This window comes from Argentina anserina, chromosome 3 (genome assembly GCF_933775445.1).
Source record: "Argentina anserina chromosome 3, drPotAnse1.1, whole genome shotgun sequence".
Taxonomy (NCBI): domain Eukaryota; kingdom Viridiplantae; phylum Streptophyta; class Magnoliopsida; order Rosales; family Rosaceae; genus Argentina; species Argentina anserina.
In genome coordinates this window covers 19297843-19321345 of record NC_065874.1, presented here as the reverse complement: position 1 = coordinate 19321345, position 23503 = coordinate 19297843, and the positions used below count along the sequence as shown (strand labels likewise).

The 23503-nt window shown below is 39.4% G+C and overlaps 1 protein-coding gene across 2 annotated transcripts; it reads left to right on the top strand.

Moving 5' to 3' along the window:
* Positions 1-9300: 9300 nt before the first annotated feature.
* On the top strand, positions 9301-11670 carry LOC126787841 (non-specific lipid transfer protein GPI-anchored 2-like). 2 transcript variants are annotated; one of them, XM_050513755.1, is made up of 3 exons: positions 9301-9936; positions 11203-11262; positions 11426-11670. In XM_050513755.1, the coding sequence occupies exons 1-3, from the start codon at positions 9558-9560 to the stop codon at positions 11560-11562; spliced, it is 576 nt and encodes a 191-aa protein (XP_050369712.1). In that variant the 5' UTR covers positions 9301-9557; the 3' UTR covers positions 11563-11670. The 2 variants fall into 2 exon arrangements, with proteins under 2 accessions (XP_050369712.1, XP_050369711.1); XM_050513754.1 differs by having other exon boundaries at positions 11200-11262.
* The last annotated feature ends 11833 nt before the right edge of the window (positions 11671-23503 follow it).

Sequence of the window (23503 nt, the reverse complement as noted above, 5' to 3'; positions counted from 1 at the left end):
AACCCAGTTAGTGGCCAAAACTCATCAACACCACCCACACAAACAACCCACTTAGCCGGAAAACACCCATCCAAAGAATAAACAGACCTAAAATCTACCAATTTGCCGGAAAAACCCAAACCCACAACCACTGATTTACCATATAACCACAAATCCACCAACAAACAACCAAAACCACAAGACGTATAAAAGAGATTCCGATCAGAAACATACCTCAAAAAGCCGATTTACACAAAGATCCTGATATGTTTCCGTCCAAAGCTTGAAGGAAAAAAGACGAGAGCAAAGGAGGGGGAACGTGAGATTTTTAAAATTCGAAAACTTGGAACTGTCGATAATGACAGCCATCATATCCCTTTCACCCTTTTATAGTAAACTTCATACCACATCTCGCCCGTTGATTCCCCAAAAGCACTCCTTAACCGTCAGATCCAGAAAGCCGTTACTCTTATCTTAGCCGTCGACCCAAGAGACATCGCTCCAGATATCGCTACATGGCATGAGTTACCGAGGCAAAGTTTCGGTTACATACGCATTAACTGCACGCAATAATTGTCTTCTCGGATAACGTCACCTCCCACGAAATTGAATCGTTCACGGCACGTCCGCCTAATGCATGCACGACACGTGCTGCCCACAGCGCGAATTGCGCTGCTCTCAGCCTACAACACTATGCTCAAAGACAGCGATAAAAGACGTCCTACACGTAAGAACTTGCTACGCTATGACGGACGCACTACGCTCAAAGACAACGATAAAAGACGTCCTACGCGTAAGAACTTACTACGCTATGACGGACGCACTACGCTCACAGATAGCGGTAAAAGACGTCCTACGCGTAAGAACTTACTACGCTGTGACGGACGCACTACGCTCAAAGATAGCGATAAAAGATGTCCTACGCGTAAGAATCCACTACGCTATGACGGCCGCCCAGAAATAGCGATCAAACGTACTACGCATAAAGATTTACTCTGCTACAACGAAAGCACATAAACCAACCAACACGCAAAGAGGTTCGAGACGGCTCATTACATCATCACCAACTCGGCATTCCTTAACCGGGGAGTGGGGGGACTACGAGAGGGTCTATGGGACCCACCGCTGATTATGGCGAAATGCTTAAATATTAACTCCCCAGTCAAGAAATTACCTCCCTAGACTGGGAACTTGGGGGGACTTGTTGGCATAGGCTTATGCCCGCCATAATCAACACAACTATCAGCGCATTAAGGCTAATAAATAGCCCAATCTTACAATACTAACAGCGAGTCAGCCGCACTAGCTACGCAATGGGCCTCCCCGCGGCCCAAACTAACTACGGACACGCCCTCACGCGCATCTCAAAGAAGACTCCAGAGAACACCTTAATCGGACCTCGTCCCACACCGAAAGATAGGTAAATGATCTACCTCAACTCAATAATAAAATATCAAACCCTTGACCTCATAAGGTAAGCACACTACATCCTCTACAGTTACTCTGCATAAATTACCATCATCCTAACTTGAGCGTCGGAGAGTTGAAGACCACGCCACTGTGGTCTCTACTTTGACGACGTGTACCGCTTGTGACAGGAAAGGGACAAGGAGTACGGCGTATCTCATCTACAAGGAATACAACGTATCACATCAAGTATTATCACTACGTTAACACTTAAGTTTAAGTTCGTTTTAATTTCTCAACTAAATATTTTTTTATAAGTTACTTTTCAATCGATTTCATGCTTCAACATTTTTAAGTTGCACTCAAATAATTAAATGATCGTTTGATTCTAAGTTGTAAACCAAGGTGGACGTGCGGCCTAAGTATGGATGCCTATACACAAGTCTGAATCGTTGTTTCAGAAGGCCGGATAGCTAATTTATAGATAGTAAACATGGTAGGAATCATTTGTTGAACTACGGAGGGTAAGCCCCTTATCGACTCCATCATCGAGATGTATGTCAGTCAATAGTTCTCTGAGATCCAATTTTGGTCCCATACACCAGAGTAATGAAAGAGCGTGCCCCTTACTCAGCTGAAAATAAACTTGGGTGTTAGACAAATCTCCAAGTGTTAATAAAAACCGCCCTCAACCTCATGCAAAAACGTTTGAAGAAAACATGAGGGATTAAGGCTAATATTAACAAAATAGACTTTACCTATTCCATTTAATTTACAACCTACAACAATCATTCATTCAATCATCAAAAATAATAACCTAAGATAAAATTACTATATGTTAGAACAAAGTAAGAAAAACATATACAACTTTACAATATGAACAGTGAATTCGAAATTAAAACATTAGGATCCATAAAGATAGATCCCCGGCAACGGCGCCATTTGATCGGTTCGATTACTCGAGATCCATATTATCCTTGTAAGCATCGTTAGTAGTATAAAGTAAGAGGGTATCGTTCACAAACCGGGGATCAACACATAAACATCACCAAACAAATCGTCACAAGTAGCTTCAAAATCATAATCTCATCCTATGCAAACACCGAGCCTTAGCGGACAAGTATTGAGTGAACAAAAAACAACCTAATGCCGAACTAGGTTACTTAGCGCATTCCTAACTCGAAACATGACCTGGTAATCCTATCTTAGCGCTTAGAAATTACAAAGTAACATGTCATTCTCAATCTTACCACTTCATTGATTCATCTCTTATCTAATTACTTATCGCATCTTAAATAACAATGGATCATGGTTAATTCCTAGTGATTACTAACAAGTCAAGCATGTCACTTACTAACTTTAAGAAGTTAACAAAAACACTTAAGAATCCTATATGCAAAACTAACTTAGCGCCTTGAATCACATATAATTAACGCACAAGAAAGAGAATCGTTAAATCATTGAATTATAAACTCACGACATCTACTTAGAAATCATAGAAAATAAAATCAGAACTACTTTATAACATCTTGCAAAATCGTAAACTACATGCGAGTATTCTACAAATTCGGAACTAGCCAAAAACATAAGCACAACATCACACAAAGAATCCAAACCGAAAACATAAGTGAAGAACTAACGAGTTACACTTTTTAAATCTCCTTAGCGGTATCAAAACAAGGCAGCACGGCTTCAACTTGAATGGCAATCCTAGGCGTAGCGCTTTGGATCGAATGTAATGAAAGGAAGATGGTGTTTTGGCTTAAATGGCTTTAGGATGATGAGTAGTGTTTAAGGCGTCATTTGATCGGTTCAATTACTCGAGATCAATATTAACCCTGTAAGCATCGTTAGTAGAATAAAGAAAGAGAGTATCGTTCACAAATCGGGGATCCATTCAGGGCAAAGAATCACAAACATTTAACAACGAATTCATAAGAGTTTAAAATATTTGAGATATATTTTGGATCAAACAGAAAATAAACCTAAACTAATATATACATGTGATCAACTAACCAACACATAAGGAATTACCAAAAAATAATATAAGAACAAAGGTAACGAAATCTAATCTCATTTAAGTTCATGTCGTAAGGTTCATTATACATCTTAAAATCGGTTATGTAGTTAAGTTCCTCCCAAGGTTCCTAACTCAATGACACTTTAACACATTCGAACTAAGCCTCAGCCTCATTCGAAATCTAACATATCAATTCATCATCCAATTACGTATCACATAAAGAAATTAACATATTCAAAGGCACAAGTCTAACCAAATCTAGGCAATAATCGGTGAAGGTGACAAAGAACAAACAATTAATCAACTCCCAAGTATCAAAATCGTTTATAACTTTGGATTAGTACACATGCAACGTCAACTTCCGGGTATCAATCACACACTTTGTATTCCTATCACTCTAGTATTACTTCCAATCTTCTGGGTGCAACTTGAATGTTCTGCATGTGTTGCGATGTGATTGTGAATTGTGATTAGACTTGTGTTGGGATATGTGGCATTTGTTGTGGCATTAGTTGCGTGTGACATTATTAGTGTTGTGATGATAATGTTGTTATATATATATTTCTGAGTTTAGAAATATGTAACATTATCCTTAAGTATTACTTTTAGTTTACTCATACCAGCTTTGTAGTTGACCAGGTTGTGTTTACAATCCTAGTGTACCATTATTGGTGCAGAGGTAGCACTGCAGGTACATTGTAGTAGTAGAGGCGGAATAAGTGAGCAGTGTTACATCAAGGTGCTGTTTTTGCTTCTGTTCATTTTCTTTTTTTGGTGAGGACTTGTGAGAGTTGACTACTGTACAACTTACACTCATGTAATTACGTGTTGTTACAGTTTGTAAACTAAGTGTTTTGTTAAACTTAGAAAATATATTCAGTTGCTATAACGTAATTTCATTTATTAAAGTTATATCAGAGTTTTAGCATCCACAAATTTAAAATTTTATTATTATGAAATTAGGGATGTTGAAGTTCCGAAGATACATATAATATTAAGAAGGCTTCAGCAGCTAGCAGTATACATATATGCATGCATGTATGAAAATATTAGTTTCAACTTGTACGTAGGCATCGAGCATATATTCGCCGCATAAGTATTTATCCTTGATCGATCCGGCCGATAACTAATAAAAGTAATCAAGAATGATTCTTTTAAAACAAAAAAACAAAAAACAAAATTGAATTTAGTGAAGTATTAATTAAACAAGAGTCACAAGCTAAGCTAGCTTACTCTATTCAGATAGTTATGGCGTATGCAACTGCAATACAAGCTAGAACAAACTTTTCATTCATAAACCTTAAAACTTCAAAACGTCTTCCAACTAATTTCTACGTACTATATATTCGCCTCTTCGGTCGACTGTGGTAGGATATACCAATGTTTAAAAAACGCGCTTGAGGCGCGCCTCAAGGCGTAAAAGGCGCAAGGCATAGGTTATAAGGCCTTAGCCTTAGTTGTCTAGGCGCCGAGGCGCGAAAGGAATTTCAAGGTGCGGTTTGAGGCGTGAAAGGCGAAGGCCTAAAAAAAAAATTTAGTTCAAAGATTTTTTTTTATAGACAATTTTTTTATTTAAAAAACTATTTTTTTTTTGGACAAAGTCTTTTAGGTTTTGAGATTGAAACTTTAGAAAGACCACCATTACCAATTCCCTCTAGCAAACCTATATTGGTGTTGGAGATGATATTGTTGGATGTGTCAGTGTTGGAGGTTATGGTGATGATGATCTTTGGTGATGATTTAATTGGTGATATTCTAATTGATAATGATGACGATTTTGAAGATTGAAACTAGTTCAAACATTGTTCTTGTTTTTTCAAGACTAGTTAGTACTTTAATATATGGATTTATGTTATGCAAGGTGATTTGATTAATTACATGGTTTTGATATGTATTTGTTATGAAGGAATAACAATTTATCATGTCTATTTTGGTTACAAATCATGTTATATATAAGACTACATATAAGATTAATGAATGCACAAGTATAAGAATTCATAAATAAGGCTTACGCCTTTTGCCTCAAGGCTTACGCCTTGATGAGATTCTTCTAAAAACGTCTCGGCTACGTCTTAGTCTTTTAAAACATTAGGATATACAAGCATATATACGGCTGAAACCAAAACGTCAAGTATGCAATTGATCGACATCGGACTAGTATATATCATCATTAATTTAGTTTATACATATATATATGTTTAAAATAATTTTAATTACAAGAGTACGTAGAAAAACAGGTTCAGTGCATGAAACAACATATTGGGAACTTCTTATGCTGAGCGTAGCTTTGGATCTTGATCCAGAGCAGAGATGGTTTAGAAGCCAAAGATCGATGTTGTCTTAGAAGCCCCGCCAATTTTGGTGATTTGGTCTTGACCGAATGATTACTAATCATGTATGTTCATTATTAGCAAATTACATATCCTCTTATTTGGACTTGTGACAAAGAGATTATAGTTCTACAATACGTACGTATCTAAGAAACCTAGCTCCATGGCCAGAGTCTACCCCTGATTTTATCAACGAGGCTTTCAGTTATTTTTTTTTTTGACTAATTAATTCCTTTTGGAATTGATGGTGTACGTATACTAGTTCCCTCCCATTGCTGTTGATAACAGTTGGAGTAGACAAGTGTTGGAGAATTTCAAGCGTGTAAAGCTGATCGACAAATCAAATTAAGTGGTCACGAACTCTATCAGTAGTCTTAAACTGAGTGCTGATTATGCTAACAATAACCTTGGACAATTTGGGTCCACTGAGTAAATAGCCTAGCTATTAGGGTTGCGACTCTCGATCATCACCGTACCTTGGAAAGTGGCTGGCTAACATAACAGATCGGTACGTATTAAGGTATCATAAACTAGGCTGCATGGAATCGGAAGCGGGGACGTGGAAGCGAAGCGTTTGGAAGCGCGGAAGCGTTTTTTTTCAAAATTTCTTGGAAGCGGGGACGTTTCGGAAGCGCGGAATAAAATAATATATAATTAAAGATATTAACATGTATATATAATATTACAAAAACACCATATATATATGTAATGAATTCACACATCCAGCAACTAAAAGTGTAATTTGGAATTTATCTAGCAACTAAATATGCAGAATGATTAAACTTATATGACTACACAGTAAAAATGGTCACAAACTCCTTTAATCTTCCATATTGCATTTCTGTAATCTATAGATATATAATCCAAAACTACACAGAATATGGAAGCTCTTCATTTAGCTCCCCAATCATATACCTCATGACAAAGTTGAACTCCATTACCATGTTGTTTATCTCCTCAACACATTGTCCATCCTTCACTTTGTACTCACATAAGTAGTGAGGAGCACAACCTATAGGAGGCAGACCCATCACAACCACCTTCCTGACATTAATGATGTACAAGTTCTGTGTGCAGCAGAAAACCAAAAGTAATTAAGACCTTTAAAGCAATCACTTAGATTCAAACTGGGAACTACTAGAAACCATCAATCATCATAGAGTAGGAAATCACCTCACCTTGATTTCCTGCTTCACTTAGATTTGCAGCAGAAACATGTTGACCCTGAACGAAACAGTACTCTAAGCTATTAACTTCTAGATGTGAAGAGTAGTGAACCACATCAATTCTACTTAAATACCTTCACATTTCGAAAACCATTAACTCCATTGTACCTTTGAATCAAATTCCCAACACAATACAATAATCTTTAGCAATAAGTATCTGTAAAATTTGCTGAGACAATGAAACAAGTTGGCTCTGAAAGAAAAAGTATAAGCTATGAACCTCTAGATTCCATGGCAATAAAAGGTCATCAATTCTACTCAAGCTCCTTCACAATTTTAAAACCATGAAACACCATTTCACAGTTTAATCACATTTCTACATTGAAATGCTATAATCTCAACTCTTGCCTTAAAATTTTACATTACTTGCATAACCAATACGAGTTGAAAGCTTTGTGGTTCACAATTAATAATAAAAAATAAAACTAAAAAGAGAAAGATTAGGCATACCAATTTTGACCCACTGGTGAATATGATTCCAGCAGCAGCAGAAGCAAAGTTCAAACCATGAACTCATGAAGCATATCTTCCAATCTACCAGTCTGCCCAAGAAAGCTGGGTACAAAAGGAAGCCCAAGCCGCAACGTTGATCCAAAATTCAACACAAAAGTTAGTAAACCCTCATAATCCAAAACCCATCTTCATCAAACCCTCATAACATGTTCGACGAAAGTCCTTGAGTTATAGGTCCTGGGCAGTTTGGGGTTTGAAGAACCCAGATGATAACAAAGACTAAAGATTTGATTGTAATCAAGAAAAGAAGAGAATACCGAGATAATCGACAGGGATTATGCCGTTGGAGAACCTCCCAGTGGGCTGGTGCGTGTCGATTGTCGAAGTCACGGCCGTAGGGGAGGTGGTCGGCGCGTGCGAAGGTCCCTAGGATGTTGTTGGTGCCGGAGTCGACGGATGAGTCGCCAATGACGAAGAGGGCCGGGACGAAAGGAGTCTTGGGTGGTGGGGTTTGGTCGATTGGAAGAGGAAGAGGAGGGGGAGGAGAGATGGGGGCATCGGCGGCGGCGATGGGTTCTTGAGAGTACGCCGGAGGATTGGTTACCCAAATTGCTGACAGAAGCTGATTCTGTTTTCCAAACTTACCCAGTTACCCGAGCAACGGTTCTAGAGCCTTGATCGATTTGTAGGTGAAGAACAAACCCTGATTATTAGTCTATTACCCTGACACTGGAATTTAGCCGGATGAAAGTAGTGTTGAGTCTGTTGACACTGGTAAGAGACGGGGAGGCTAGAGGGAACCCACGCTTCCTTCCACCCTATTTGACGCTTCTAATTTGGAAGCTCGCGCTTCCATATCGCTTCCAAACCACCTTTTTCTCGGAATCGCGCTTCCGACCGCTTCCAGACGCTTCCGGCGCGCTTCCGCTTCTGAAGCGCGAAGCGCGACTGCAGGCAAGCTTCCGTGCTTCTTAGATCATAAATAATTGTGACTCTAGTTCAAAGAAACGTGATAAACAGTTGAGAGAAATGTGTCAAAAAATTGAATGGTGTGGGAAGCAAGCATGTTTTGTAAAGAGTCTAGACGAAGAAGAAACTACTAATTAGTGAGGCTGCAAATGCATATGGAAGTGTTACTTTTTTTTTTGAACGTGCGCACATCAACTTCCATCTCATTCGAAGATGACAAATTGAAGTAGACCTGTGTTTTGACACGCATGCCGGACCACCACTCGCTTGCGTGCGTCTTTCTATCATAAGATCTTGAAGAAAATATGGATCCGGTTTTCTTCTTATTTTTCTTAATGTTTGCATGGTTACATCATGATCGATCACTGTTATTATTTTATTTTTTTCATTTGTTAAAAGAAATCAAAGCACCTACGTACCCCGTTAGTGATTCGAATCCAAAACTTAATAATTAATCTACTTCCTAATTAATGGTGCTTTTATCATTTGAGCTAACTCATTTCACCATCATGACCACTGTTATCTGCTACTTGAGCAAACCTTCTCGATTCATTTCTCACTATTGTCACAGTAAATTAAATGAGTGTTGCATGCATATTACAGAATAATTAATGTTTATGGATGTATCTATGTTGGACCATTATTGGCGTGACTAATTATACATATTGTTAGATAGCTTGCACGTTTAATTTACAATGCTAGCTAATAACTGGTTAAAAGAAAAAGAAAAGCTCATCGGCAAATTTTTCAGATCACTCATTGTTATATAATCGAAGAAAGAAATGCACTGCGGGTGTATGTGGACCCAAAAAGGAGAGGGAAATAATACTCCCGTCCTTGAAGGACAGAAAACAAGTGCAGTGTTCTCACTTCTCACTCATTATCATCATCATCATCCCATCACCGAACCCATTAACGAGCCAATGAGTAAGAGGGTGAAATTTATTGACGTTTGATCCCAGGCCAGGAATGGGTGGCGGTTGAGACCCTTTTATTTATGATTTCGGCTACTTAGCAAGAATTTGCAAATCCCCTTTGAATACCCAGCTAGCCTTCTCACTATATATCCAACCCCCCATTGCCATAACCCCATTATTTAACCTCCACACACCTTCACCTACCTCTTCACCATTTCAAACACTCCCATCCATCCTCTTGCTTCACCTCAACAAAATGCCTACTTCATCAAACAAAATGACTACTTCACCATTTCTTGCCACCTTCGCCGTGTTTTTCATGCTCGCATTCCATGGCTGCGGTGTCTCGGCGCAGGCTCCCGCCCCGGCTCCGGAGGCGTCGACGGACTGCATCTCGGAGTTGATGACGATGGCAGACTGCCTGACGTACGTGGAGGAAGGAAGCAACTTGACGAAGCCGGACAAGGCTTGCTGCCCAGAGCTGGCGTCGCTGGTGAACAGAAACCCCGTGTGCTTGTGTTACTTGCTTCAGAAGAACAGCACCAGCAGCTACGGCATTGAAATCGACCTGAACAGAGCTCTTGATCTCCCTTCTGTCTGCAAAGTTGAAACCCCTCCTACTAGCGACTGTGCACGTATGTCCCTTCTCCATTTCCTTCATTTCGGTTCTCATTTTTATTATGTTTTCTTTAATTTCATTCCTAATGTAGTACGGAGTAAGATAGATCTTAGGGTTATTTTATTTCACATTTAGCATTGATTTGTTTACGTGTATCGATCTCTGTTACTTTGTTTACGGAGCTCAATAGATTTTTCAATCACAATTTTTAATTGTTTATATGCATCCAGTTTAATTAACATATGGATTTGTACTTGAAAAGGAACGTGCATGGTGACTAGTGAGGGTCAGATTACTTAGAATTAGTATGGTACGTATGCATTCTTTAACAAATTAAAGTATTAAACCCATCCTTGAACCTTGCATGAATTAGCCTACCAAAAAAAATTTGGCCTTTTTTTGCCCAAGAACCTTGCATAAATTAGCATATCCCATTTTCTAATTCTGGATCCGTCACTGATTTGTCTATAAACCATTTTCAGCATACTTGGTTCCGGATTAAACAACAAAATGTTAGTGATCATTAACTTACATATTAATTAGTAAATTGGTTACAGAAGCTAATCTAACCTTGACATAGCAGTATGACATATATATATTTATAGGATTAATATAGCATGTATTACTATATGGATGATTGCATATATATATATATATATGTGTGTGTGTGTGTGTGTGTGGAGCAAGCTGGGTTAGTTAGTTGCTATACCACAGTATGTAAGCAGTAAGCAGTAAGCAGTAAGCAGTAAGCAGTAAGCAGTAAGCAGTAGTCTATCGTTTTGCAATGCTTGCCACCACCGGCCGCATGATCCCCTTTTTGTGGTGGTTTCAATGCTCTCTCGAACATTACTCATTACTCACATTAAAGGTTCCTAGCTACTACCAATTTATCATATCACTTGTCTACCAATACTGAATATATGAGCAATAAAACAAAACCCAGTTGCCTCACATCAGTCACATGCTTTCTGTTTTTCTGTCCACCATATATGTATCTATTTTTGAGTATTTGTAAATTAATTGTATACATGTAATGCTACTCAAATTTATCTAAGTAAATCCAAACACATGTTGCATCTCTGGCGTCCTCACAGACAATAACACTATGGTGTCATAGTCACATAAGGTGTCTTTCTTAATTTCATATCTACTTACTGTTGGAGAAGTAGATGCCAAGTAATTGAAAAAGTACATGACAGATTTATTATAGAACCACTTGGATTTCAACTAGTGCATGTACGTACGTATGTTAACCTTGTTTTCTGATCTTAACGTACAGTTCTTGGAATTCCAGTGGAAGCTCCCATGGCTTCTGAAGGGCCTAGTAGTGCTAACGCACCTGGTAATGTTATTAATCACATCGATCCATATGTGTATTTTTGGTAAAACATACCATATTATATATATTATAAATATGAGATTATTGAGTAATATATCGATATAAATTAAAAAAAAACATATATGCAGTAGTCTAATAAGAAACTGACCTTAATGATGCCATGCAGGTGGTTCGGAGCTAGCACCACAAGGACCTTCTGCTTCACCAGGAAACCTAACAGACAGTGGACCTTCAACTGCTGCTAAATCCATCACGGCAGTCTTTGTTGGCCTAGCAATAGCATCACTTCCTGCATTCTTTTGATTAATTTTGTGTATGATTGGTAGTTCTGTCTATCTGATTTCACATTTAGTTCAAATTCTCATTTATTTCATTGATGTTACCAGATATATAAATCATTATGTATGTGACTTGCTTCAATTATCGAGATTAATAAATGCCAATTTTTGCAGATTTGCATGTCTATATATATATATAGTCTATATTCAGAGTGAAGCTTCATTCTAAAATTAAAGAGTGAAGTTCCAATTTTGGCACACTTTTCGGTCAAAATTTGTGGAGATGATCTTGAATAACATATGTAAATATTAAATAGTGAATTAGATGAAAATTTGTAGAGATTATCTTGAAAAGCATACCTAAATATTGAATCACTTATAGTGAAAAAATTTAACCGAAAAATGTGCCAAATTAAAACTTCACTCTGAATATTATATATATATATATATATATATATATATATATATATATATATGCAAGTTTCAGGATTATGAGCAATGACCAAATTCCCTAAGCCATATTTTGTTATACTACTTTTTCCATGAGGTTGTTTCATATACATCCATCCAATTATGACTACATATATCATTTGCTGACATAGACAGAAAGAATGATCAATATTTTTATTAGGATTTTACATAGTGAATCTGGGATAAAAGTCAACAAATGTCATAAAAGAATTGAAATAATACATGGTCTATTTACATATATAACCAAGAACTTAAAATAAAAAAAGGGTAATTCGTTTTATACCCAATTTTTTGACACCCTTTTAGAATAAGCCCGTTCATAAATTTAATTCAATTTACACTATAATTATTGTAAATTATGATGATATATTGTCATCTGTTTTTAGCATAATTACATTGCCACTATTTAAAATTTGATTTGTCAACTATTAGAATTAAATCTAGTTTAGATCTACAATTAAGGTATTTTTTCATGATTTTGGGAGTTTTTCTTAAGTCATCAATATTGCTAGAATTATGGAAATTACTTTACATATATTAATAAATTCAAAATATTAATATATTTTAAATAATGAATGCAAAACTCATTCTTGGGTAATTTAAGTTTTCTATCTTAAACGCATATTTTTTTGCTTTTAGTGCTCAGTTAATGTTGTTATCTTCAACAATTTGCACTAACTATTTCTTTTTTGTTCTTTTATTTGTAATCTAAATCAAAGGTAGATATTAATGAAAATAAAAATTTTAAAGTTTAAGTTTAAGTTTAAGTTCTTGACCTAGCTAATAGATTTTACTTTTATTTACAACCCATATGTTAGACACGTTGGTTTATATGCATATACCTATATGTTAGATAGCATTTATTTACTTATAATAAGAAAAGATTTAAGAAATCAATCTCAACAACAAATTTTATTGGTAGATACCGAAGAGTGTGACAATGGATATGCATGGATGATAGTGTGATACATAAAATTGACAACAAACAATTTGATTCAAGCTTCTTCCTCTTTGCATTAGTTCAAAGGAAACGAATTGTTTTATGAACATTTGTATAGTTGTTACAGAAGAATGTAATATGCATCAGAATATGGAAAAACATCATCTTTATTCATTGATATGAGGATCTTTATATATGCATTACATTGAGTATCTCGTAGAATTAGGGATTATATATCATTCCTTATCTAGACTAGCCTATACTAATTAGGTTAAGATACACATGAAGATACAGAGAGTAATTCTCCAACAACACTCTCCCATGTATCGCGATCCCAATGTGTCATAGTGCAATACTGTTGCCTTGGTGAAAACCTTGTCAAGCAAAACAAAAAAAGCACAAAACACCAACTACAATTGAAGATAACATGTGGTATAGACTCACCCTGAAGTCTGCAAAACAACTCTCCTTGATTGGTAACTCAATCTCGAAGTTTAGATAAATAGCGTATACAAACACTTTTCACATTCTTAAAAAAATAGCAATGAGCCAATGATTTGAATATCAAATCTCCCAAAAATTCTTAAATCATACATGTACACTTATCTATACATGGATCAAAAGAAAGAAAATTGAATAACAACTCAAAACAAGAGTTTGTAATGAAAAACAAATTCGCTCGTGGTATAACCTTGACGCATTTAAATAGTCATAACATCTTCGATACAATAGGTATAAATGAATTGTTAAAAGTTCTGGAAAGTACACACATGTGGCTTTTCCAGTGGTATGTGCTCACAACCTAGTTCATTATGAGCTGATCACAAGGCTCAGTCGAAATTGACTCAGTTATAGGTTCTGGACAAATCCAACCTATTTTTCTAAAACAATTTTAACCAACTCAATATAAATGATATGTTCAAATGGTTGGTGTCTCTAGAAAGCAGACACATAGATCTTTTCAGTGGTACCATAATCACCATTTTCCAACGAGTGAGTTGCCCTATAGGTCTCGTTGAAGTTGACCTACGAATTTGGGCAGATTTTGACATCGCTTCATTAAAGTGTCTTTTGTGTTATGATATAGCATTTGATGTCATAAATGTGATGTGATCAATCAATGACATATGTGTGAGCGCACTCAGCCATCATATTGGCTTTACGAGTTTAAACCGAATGAGATGTCGAATCAAGTATAATACAACAAGTACATGCATACACATATCATACTTTTAAATGGAGGGTTCATCTCGTAAAACTTATTTGTCGCTCACACAGCGGAAACATGTCTTCTCATTTCTTCGACTTATTCATGAAATATTTGTAAACATTAGCTAATGTCCTTTTGACCCTTAGATAACCAATCAATAACGGTCATCACTTTCAAGACCTAGTAATCCCCAGATCCTTTCATTATAAAGTATGGCTGCATGTAATATTGCATATCCCCAGACAGTTATGGGTAAAATACTTATGCGTAAAGAAGGCCCATGCTATAAGCTATAACCGCTTAATTGTCACTTCTACTCATCCATTCTGTAGAATAAATATGGGGTTGTGGGATGTTCAACATCTATCCCATGCAATAATCATTGAAAGTCTTCTAAGTGAATTCTCATGTATTATCCAATCAAAAAGATTTGAATGAATGGTCAGGATGGTGAGCCTTAAGCTTTGAGCAAGGAGCTTCAGAAATGCAGCATTCTGCTCTTAGTTCATCAAGAGTCTATTACACTTCATTTTAATATCCATACCTTAATCAAGTTAACGCGCTCCATGGTCTAGAAGTACTTGAATTAGGTCAAAACCAATCCATTTAGGATCTTTATCTACATCTCTTAACTTAGTCACAACAGAGATGATTTGTGACCACAGCTGCAAATTCACTTGTTTTGGAAACCACCTAACTGGCCATTATGAGAGCAAACCTTCTCATATTTGATTCCAGGGCATATTTTGAGAGACCTTGCGCTAAAAGGTGAGTTTAAGCTCTTCTCTTTCTCACTAAGCCTAACAAAGATATAACTAATAGGGTTTACATTTGCGGTGTTGACATTATCTGACCAATGACCTATCTCTTTGTTTAAACTGGATCCTATGGCTTTTCAAGTGGCGACAGAGGCAACTTGGTCACTTACCGGTCTGACATCTCTATCTAATCCGGCAGAATAGCACTTTCCATGTAGACCAATTTACAATGTTGGAATTTTGCTTCAACTGAGCATGTATAGTTCGACATCAAACTCATTCAACATCGTCATTCTTCGAGATCTCTCTTTAGATTGGTATTGACATTGAGGCATCCCCCAATGATAACCATCATCAAAGAAAAAAACAACTAAGTATCATAGATCATAGATCAAGGTGTGCCATAACTCAAATTCAACAAGTATTATCGAACCAAGTGGTCTTTTTAGACTTTCGTGAGAACCACGGCCTAGTGACACCATCTACCACATTAATAGTCACCATGTCACCAATGAAGAGTGACTACATGTCCATTTGTCGAACATCAATCTTTACAGGTATAGTTGCAGCATATAAATCCAATATCGTCACTTCAATTTATGGGACTTAGTAGGAACATGATGAGGAACAGTAGGACAAATCACGACAAAATCAAGTTGTTTACCTTGAACAAACTTATTCTTCTCTCCCCCTAACAACATGGAGACTGGCTAATCAAAAGTGACTAAATGAGATCGCCTGTTAAGGTCGTTATATAAGCGGACATATGTGGAAGCTTATGTCTTAGACAAAGACAACATTCAACATCAAATAACCCATCATTATACGTTTGTGGAGGCTAATTTGGAACATAAAATATGTGGACGATAAACCGTTAACATAATCCGTTAACAACCATGCATATCGTTATATTTAAAACACTAACATGTAAACCGTTACAACCATAACGTCAATGATGGTGGTGTAGATGGATATCATAAAACAAGACACGCTATAATAGCTTGTGGTTCGAATCAATGGTTTAGCGTTGGAAGCTTTGGCACATTAACAAGTAAATGCAACCGAATTTTAGGAACAAGTAAAAATGGGCGTTAGGAATCTAATACAACCGGCCTCACTACCAGAACTGCTCAGAAAAGCACCGAACCGACCAGAATACTAGCGGGAGGTCAATGACCACTTGTGTCGAGTGGTTCATCGTATTTCAGGTCTCCAAATGCCCTAACATTTTATGAGTAAATAGCCTTGGATGTTAAGAATCAGTGGCCACAAGTAATACCCCAATAGCCCACCTAAAAATAGGTGAACCGGTCCTCACAATGACAAGTCCGCAATCTGGAAATTTTAGAATTTTAGGTTTTTCACACTTTTTGTCATTGTTTGGGTGCTCCATAACATCAACGTGTTATGGCTTGAGTTTTGTCATGATATAATGTATCACCACAATATACTTTATCCTCAAAGTGAATCATGATAAGCCAATCTAGGCTTCCATCTTATATCTCATTCTTTTTAGTGTAGGAGGGTGTATGTCACTCCTAAAATTTGCTAAAGAATACGCTTGAGTAATGAGCGTAGCTAATTAAAGATCAGAGGGAGGTTTATGCACTTTTTAATGTATATATTACGTCTCCATTATTTTGGAGGAATTATAGTGATCTGTGTAACATCTTTGCTCAAAATAGCCTATGCAAATCATCGATTCATTATTCTGAATCATAGTATCGTGAAATAATACAATTCACACTATTTCGACTCTTGAGATGCACTTCGTCATTAGAAGCGATACATAAGAACTCTTTCGCAATGAGTTTCGAGGTGATAAATAATGTTAGCACAAATATTTCCTTCAAGTAGCTTATTGTCTCACCAATTTAATTCATGATTCTCTTTGTTAATTCATCAGCGCAGACAACTACTATAGCAAAACTAATTCTTAGGTTCAATTTCTCTCTTGATGCATAGAAACATGTAACTTGAATTATAATGCCATAAGACATTTAAACTTTAGAGCATTACATTACTCTTTGATTCTATGTGATGATCTAGTCATCGTAGTCACAATGGATTAAAAACTGAATCCATTAATAGCTTTAAATTCTTTTAGCTATGTACTCAATGTCTCTTTAACATATCCATAAACAAGAATATAGAGACCAGTAGTCTTAGGTCAAGATATATAAACATCACATGAGGAACTGGAGTATGTGCCAAAAAGTAAGCACATTGTCATTTGATCAAAAATGGTAAAAGACAATGAAATAATGCGGGGCTGCAGGGCCGAGGCATGGTGCCTAGAAGGAGCTACAGGGGTACCGTGCGGGGGGCTATAGGGGAGACAGGCAGGGCCTGCGGAGGGGCCGTGCAGAGGCTGCAGAGGAGGGCTATAGGGGACTGCAAATGGTACGTAGGTGATCGGTTCGATTACTCGACATCAATATTAACTCTGTAAGCATCGTTAGTAGTATAAACTAAGAGGGTACCGTTACAAATCAGAGATCCGACCAGAGACTGAATCACAATCATATAACACGAATCCACAAGAGTTTAAAAGTTTCGATTAAAAAGGATTAAGAACAAAAAAAAGTAAAACCTGACTGATATATACGTGTGATCAACCAACCAACACACAAGCCATTACCAAAACAAGTAATATAAAGCCAACGAAAACCAAGTTCTAATCTCCCTAAGGTTCATGCCGTAACATCTTCACAAATAACTAAGGTTCAATCATGCAATTAGGGTCCTCATCGGTTATCCTAAACACATAGACACTTAACTCATTCAATTTAATGATCATCGCCTTCATTGAATCCTAACTCAATCAAATCCTAACATGCCTACTCATCGTAGAAAATAAGATTGATCAGTTCGATTACTCGACATCAATATTAACTTTGTAAACATCGTTAGTAGTATAAAGCAAGAGGGTATCGTTCACAAACTGGGGATCCATCCAGAGCAAAAAATCACAAACATTTAACAACGAATTCATAAGAGATATAAATATTTGATATAGGATCATATCAAGAATAGAAAAATAAATCGTAAAGTAATATATACATGTGCTCAACCAACCAACACATAAACAATCACCAAACAAATAACATAAGAACAAAAGAAATGAAATCTACTCTCATTTAAGTTCATGCTGTAGGGTTTATTATACATCCTATAATCGGTTATGCAATTTTGTTCCTCCCGAGGTTCCTAACTCAATGACACTTTAACACATTCAAACTCAGCCCCAGCCTTATTCGAAATCTAACATACTAACACATGATGCAACCTCAGTCACATAAAGAAATTAACATATTCAAAGGCACAAGTCTAACCGAACCTAAGCAATAATCGGTGAAGATGACAAAGAACAAACAATTAATCAACTCCCAAGTATCAAAATCGTTTATAACTTTGGATTATTACACATGAAACATCAACTTCCGGGTATCAATCACACACATAAGTAAGAACACACCGAAAATCTTTTAAATAAATAAACAGAGACTGATGGCATAAAACCTAAAATCATTGAATAAAAATCGAAAACCTTAATTCATCATGTCATTCGAAAGTTACAAATAACTCATAGACAAGAATAAAACTTTAACAAAATCTAAACATAAATCATCCAAGAACAAGAACATGAAACCCCAAAAACTAAACATGAAAATCATAGAGTTACTCTTTATAATTCTCCTCCCAAGGTTCCTTACAAAGGTAGCACAAAATCTTCAAGTGTATGGTATCCTAGTGTCACGAGCTTACTTCTTTCGTTATGCAACTCGTGCGGCCTTAGCAACTCCCTTATGCTAAGTCAGCCTTACTCGCAAACGCCCTGCTAGAACAATTGAAAGGCAAGAGAATATTTCGAAAGAGAACTTATATTGAAGAAGAGAACTTACAAGTTTACTTGATAGCTTGCTTGCTAGATTGCTTCATGGATGAAATGAGAGGGGTGCCTTGCTATTTATAGGCCTCCTCATCCTACTTTACAAGTTCTAGATATTTCTAGGACTATGTACATTGTAGAGAATTCTAGAGAACTCTACTTAACTCTACACAAGTCTAAGAGACTCTAAGATGATCCTTGAGTGTTCTAGAGAACTCTTGAATGGTCTAGTTCTACTAGCCTCTCCAAGGTTCTAGAGAAGTCCGGAAATGTCCCAAAGCTTCTTGAGACTTCTATCACCTTCTAGGATCTTCTATGACCTTCCAAGGTGTTCCGCCATATTCCGGATCCGTCTAGAATGCTCAAGGTAAAATTTGGCTAAGTTTGGCGGGATGTGACATTCTCCCCCACCAAATCCCGCGATGCCCTCATCGCGCTTCATTGTATCGCTGGATCATGTCCTTGAACTGCCAAAGCGTATCCTCGGACTCCCAGCTTGCTTCCGTATCGGGCAGGCCTCTCCACTTGATGAGGTACTCTTTGTAACTTGGTACGCCTCGACGTCGAATGACCCGATCTGCGAGTACTTCATCGACTTCCTTGTCAAAGTTGGTGATTACCGCCGTAGGTGCCCGATGCGATATTCCCCTCGATGGGTCGTCCTCGTCCTCATTGTATGGCTTCAACATACTCACGTGGAAGACCGGATGTATCTTTAACTTGGGCGGGAGGTTGAGCTTGTATGAAACTTTGCCGATGCGCTTGATAACTTCAAATGGCCCTTCATACCTGCGGATTAAGCCTTTGTGCACCTTCCTAAAGGCCTTGAACTGCTGCGGCAAGAGTTTCACAAGTACAAGGTCGCCTTCCTTGAACTCGACATGCCTCCTCTTCTTGTCCGCCCACTTCTTCATCCTCTTGGCAGCCTTGTGCAACGCCGCTCGAGCTAACTCCGCTTGCTCATGCCATGACTTGGCGAACTTGAATGCGGCTGGACTCTTCCCTTCATAGTGAGTGGCAAGGGATAGAGGGGTAGTAGGCTGCTGTCCCAAAACGATCTCAAAATGACTCTTGTTGGTGGCCTCACTTTGCTGCAAGTTGTAGGAAAACTGCGCCACATCTAAAAGCTTGGCCCAATCCTTTTGATTGGCACTCACGTAGTGCCGTAAGTATAGCTCCAAGAGAGCATTGACGCGCTCCGTTTGACCGTCGCTTTGTGGATGGAAGCTTGTTGAAAAATTCAAGTCTGACCCCAACATCTTGAACAGCTCCGTCCAAAATCTCCCCGTGAAGCGCGGGTCTCTGTCGCTGACAATGTTCTTTGGAACTCCCCAAAGCTTGACTACATTGCGTAGGAATAGCCTTGCTGTCTCCTCCGCAGTGCAGTCGGCTGATGCGGCCATGAAGGTTGCATACTTGCTAAATCTGTCCACCACCACAATGATGCTCCCAAACTGCTCGGACTTCGGCAGGCAAGTGATGAAGTCCATAGAGACACTCTCCCATGGTCTCTTGGGAATGGGCAAGGGGTCTAGCAAGCCCCCCGGCTGCTGCTGGACTACCTTGTCTTGTTGGCAAACTAGACAAGTCCGCACATACTCTTCGACCCCATCCCGCATCCTTGGCCAATAATACATGGACTTTAATAAGGCAAGTGTGCGTTTCATACCTGGGTGGCCGGCCCATTTGGAATCGTGGCATTCCTTGGTTAGCTCCCTTCGTAAGCTGCCCCACTTCGGTACGTAGATGCGGCGGCCTCTCGTGTAGAGAAGGTCGTCGTCTAGCCAAAACCTCCGGGTTTTTCCTTCGTTCACTAAGGTGATGAGGCTTTGTGCTTGAGGGTCTTCCTTCAGTCCCTCCTTGATCTTGCTTAGTAATGGGCTAGTGACTTGAGAGATGCTTGCAAACTCTGCCTTGCGGCTTAGTGCATCCGCTACCACGCTCGCCTTTCCGGGCTTGTACTCCATGGTGTAGTCGAACTCCGCCAAGAAGTCTTGCCACCTTGCTTGCTTTGGACTTAGCTTCTTTTGAGTTTGAAAGTAGCTTGTTGCTATGTTGTCGGTCATGATCACAAACTTTGTCCCAAGCAAGTAATGTCGCCACACTCGAAGGCAATGGATGACGGCAGTCATCTCCTTCTCTTGCACGGTGTAGCGCCGCTCCGTGTCATTAAGCTTCCGACTCTCATAAGCAATTGGATGCCCTTCTTGCATGAGTACTCCGCCTATGGCAAAGTCGGAAGCATCGGTGTGCACCTCATATAGCTTGGCATGGTCCGGTAGGCTAAGTACGGGCTCTTCGCATATCGCCTTCTTCAAGTCTTCAAAGGCTTCTTGACACTTTGTTGTCCATTCCCATGCCTTGTTCTTCTTGAGAAGGTCGGTTAATGGTGCAGCCCTCGCCGAGTATCCCTTGATAAAACGACGATAATAGTTAATTAGCCCAAGAAAAGATCTTAAGTCATGTACCTTGGTGGGTGGTTCCCATTCTTGGATGGAATGCACCTTGCAATCTTCCATCATAAGCTTGCCGTCCTTGATCTTGTGCCCCAAGAACGACACCTCCGGCTTAGCGAATGAGCATTTCTCCATCTTGATGTATAGCTGGTTTTCCCTCAAAACCTTAAGCACTTCCCGCAAGTGCTCCACATGCTCCTGCATGGTCTTGCTATACACCACTATGTCGTCCAAGTAGACGACCACAAACCGATCCAAGTAGGGGTGGAATAATTTGTTCATCAAGGTGCAAAATGTCGCCGGTGCATTAGTTAGACCAAATGGCATGACCAAGAATTCATAAGAACCATACCTTGTGATGCATGCGGTCTTCGGCTCATCTCCTTCCGCAATGCGCACTTGGTAGTACCCCGAGCGAAGGTCTAACTTGGAAAAATATCGTGCATGGCCCAATTGATCAAAGAGATCGGCAATGAGAGGAATAGGGTACTTGTTCTTTACCGTGATCTTGTTGAGTGCCCTATAGTCGATGCACATGCGTAGAGATCCGTCCTTCTTCTTTTGGAATAAGACCGGGGCACCGAATGGGGCTTTCGAAGGTCTAATGAACCCCGCGTCCAAAAGCTCCTTCAATTGCTTCCTTAGTTCCGCTAACTCCGGCGGCGCCATGCGGTATGCACCCATGGCGGGTGGCTTGGTCCCTGGTTCCAACTCGATTTCATGGTCGATCTCTCTCCTTGGGGGTAATCTCTTGGGCAGCTCCGTGGGTGAGACATCCTTGAACTCTTCAAGAACTGCTGCTACCTCCTTGGGCATGTCATCTTGTGGCCTTGGCTCCTCATCATCGAACTCACTAAGGATGGCCAAGTAGCTTTCCTCTTCCCTCTTGATGCCTTTCTTGAATTGCAATGCCGACAAGACCTTGATGTCTTGCTTTGCTCCTCGGGTTGTTCGCACCACACACGACCTCTCGCCATCCATAATGCATAAGCTATTGGCGAATGGCACCGGGAATGCCTTGACTTGATCATGGAACTCCAACCCCAAGACTACCTTGTAGTCATCCATCGGTACTATCGAGAAGTCTAGGTTCCCACTCCAAGCTCCCACGCTTGTCTTCACTCCTCGAGCTACTCCTTGTATTGGGCGGGCAGGTGAGTTTACCGCCTTAATGGAGCCTCCTCCATTTGTTGCCTTGAGTCCAAGCTTGCGTGCCTCCTCAATGGAAATGAAGTTGTGGGTTGCCCCCGTGTCAAGCATTGCCGTTGTTGGCTTCCCACCTATGGTGATGTCCGTGAAGAGTAAACCTTTGGCTTGGACCTTGGGTGTAGAGCGGATTGCATTAAGCACCTGCAAAGACCCCAAGTGTGCACCTCCATTGCCACCCTCGGCTTCACTCTCGCCTTGATGACTTCCTAAGAGCGCGCTTAGTGCTCTCCTTTGTGGGCAATGCCTAGCCCAATGCGGACCATCGCATAGGAAGCACTTGTTGTCGTTTGGCTTGTCCGAGCTCCGCATGTCCCTTGACTTGCCTTTATCCTTGAACCTTGCCGAGTAGCTCTCACGGCGGGGCTCCTCCTTGCGTTGGATTTTGTCTCCCCCACCTTTGGCATAGTTGCTCTTCTTCTCCTTTGGCTTGGTGGACTCACTTGGACTTGAGAAATCAACTAAACCCTCGGCCACGGCTATGGCGGTAGCAAGGTCTTGCACTCCACGTCGCCTAAGCTCCGTCTTGGCCCATGATTGGAGACCATCCATGAAATTGAAGAGAGCATCCTTTTCGGATAGGTCGGGAATCTCAAGCACCAAGTTAGTGAATTCTCTAACATAATCACAAATTGGCCCGGTGTGCTTGAGCCTTCGCAAGCGAGCTCTTGCCTCATCCTCGGCATTCTCGGGATAAAATTGCTTCTTGAGCTCTTTAACAAAGTCATCAAAGGTAGAGATGGTGCACATACCTCTTTCGACATCTCCTCGCCTTCTCCTCCACCACAACATGGCGGTATCGGTGAGATAAAGAGTCGCGGTCTTTATCTTGGCATCCTCCTCCATGATGCCTACGGCCCCAAAGTATTGATCTAGCCCCCATAAGAAGTTGTCTACTTCTCGAGCGTTACGCATGCCTCCGAAGCTCTTTGGCTTTGGCACCTCAATCCGCTTGGCCTCCACGTTGTTGCTGGTACTAGCCCCCGCGGCTAGTGCACGCTTGCAAAGGGCAAGATCTGCTTGCATTGCCTCC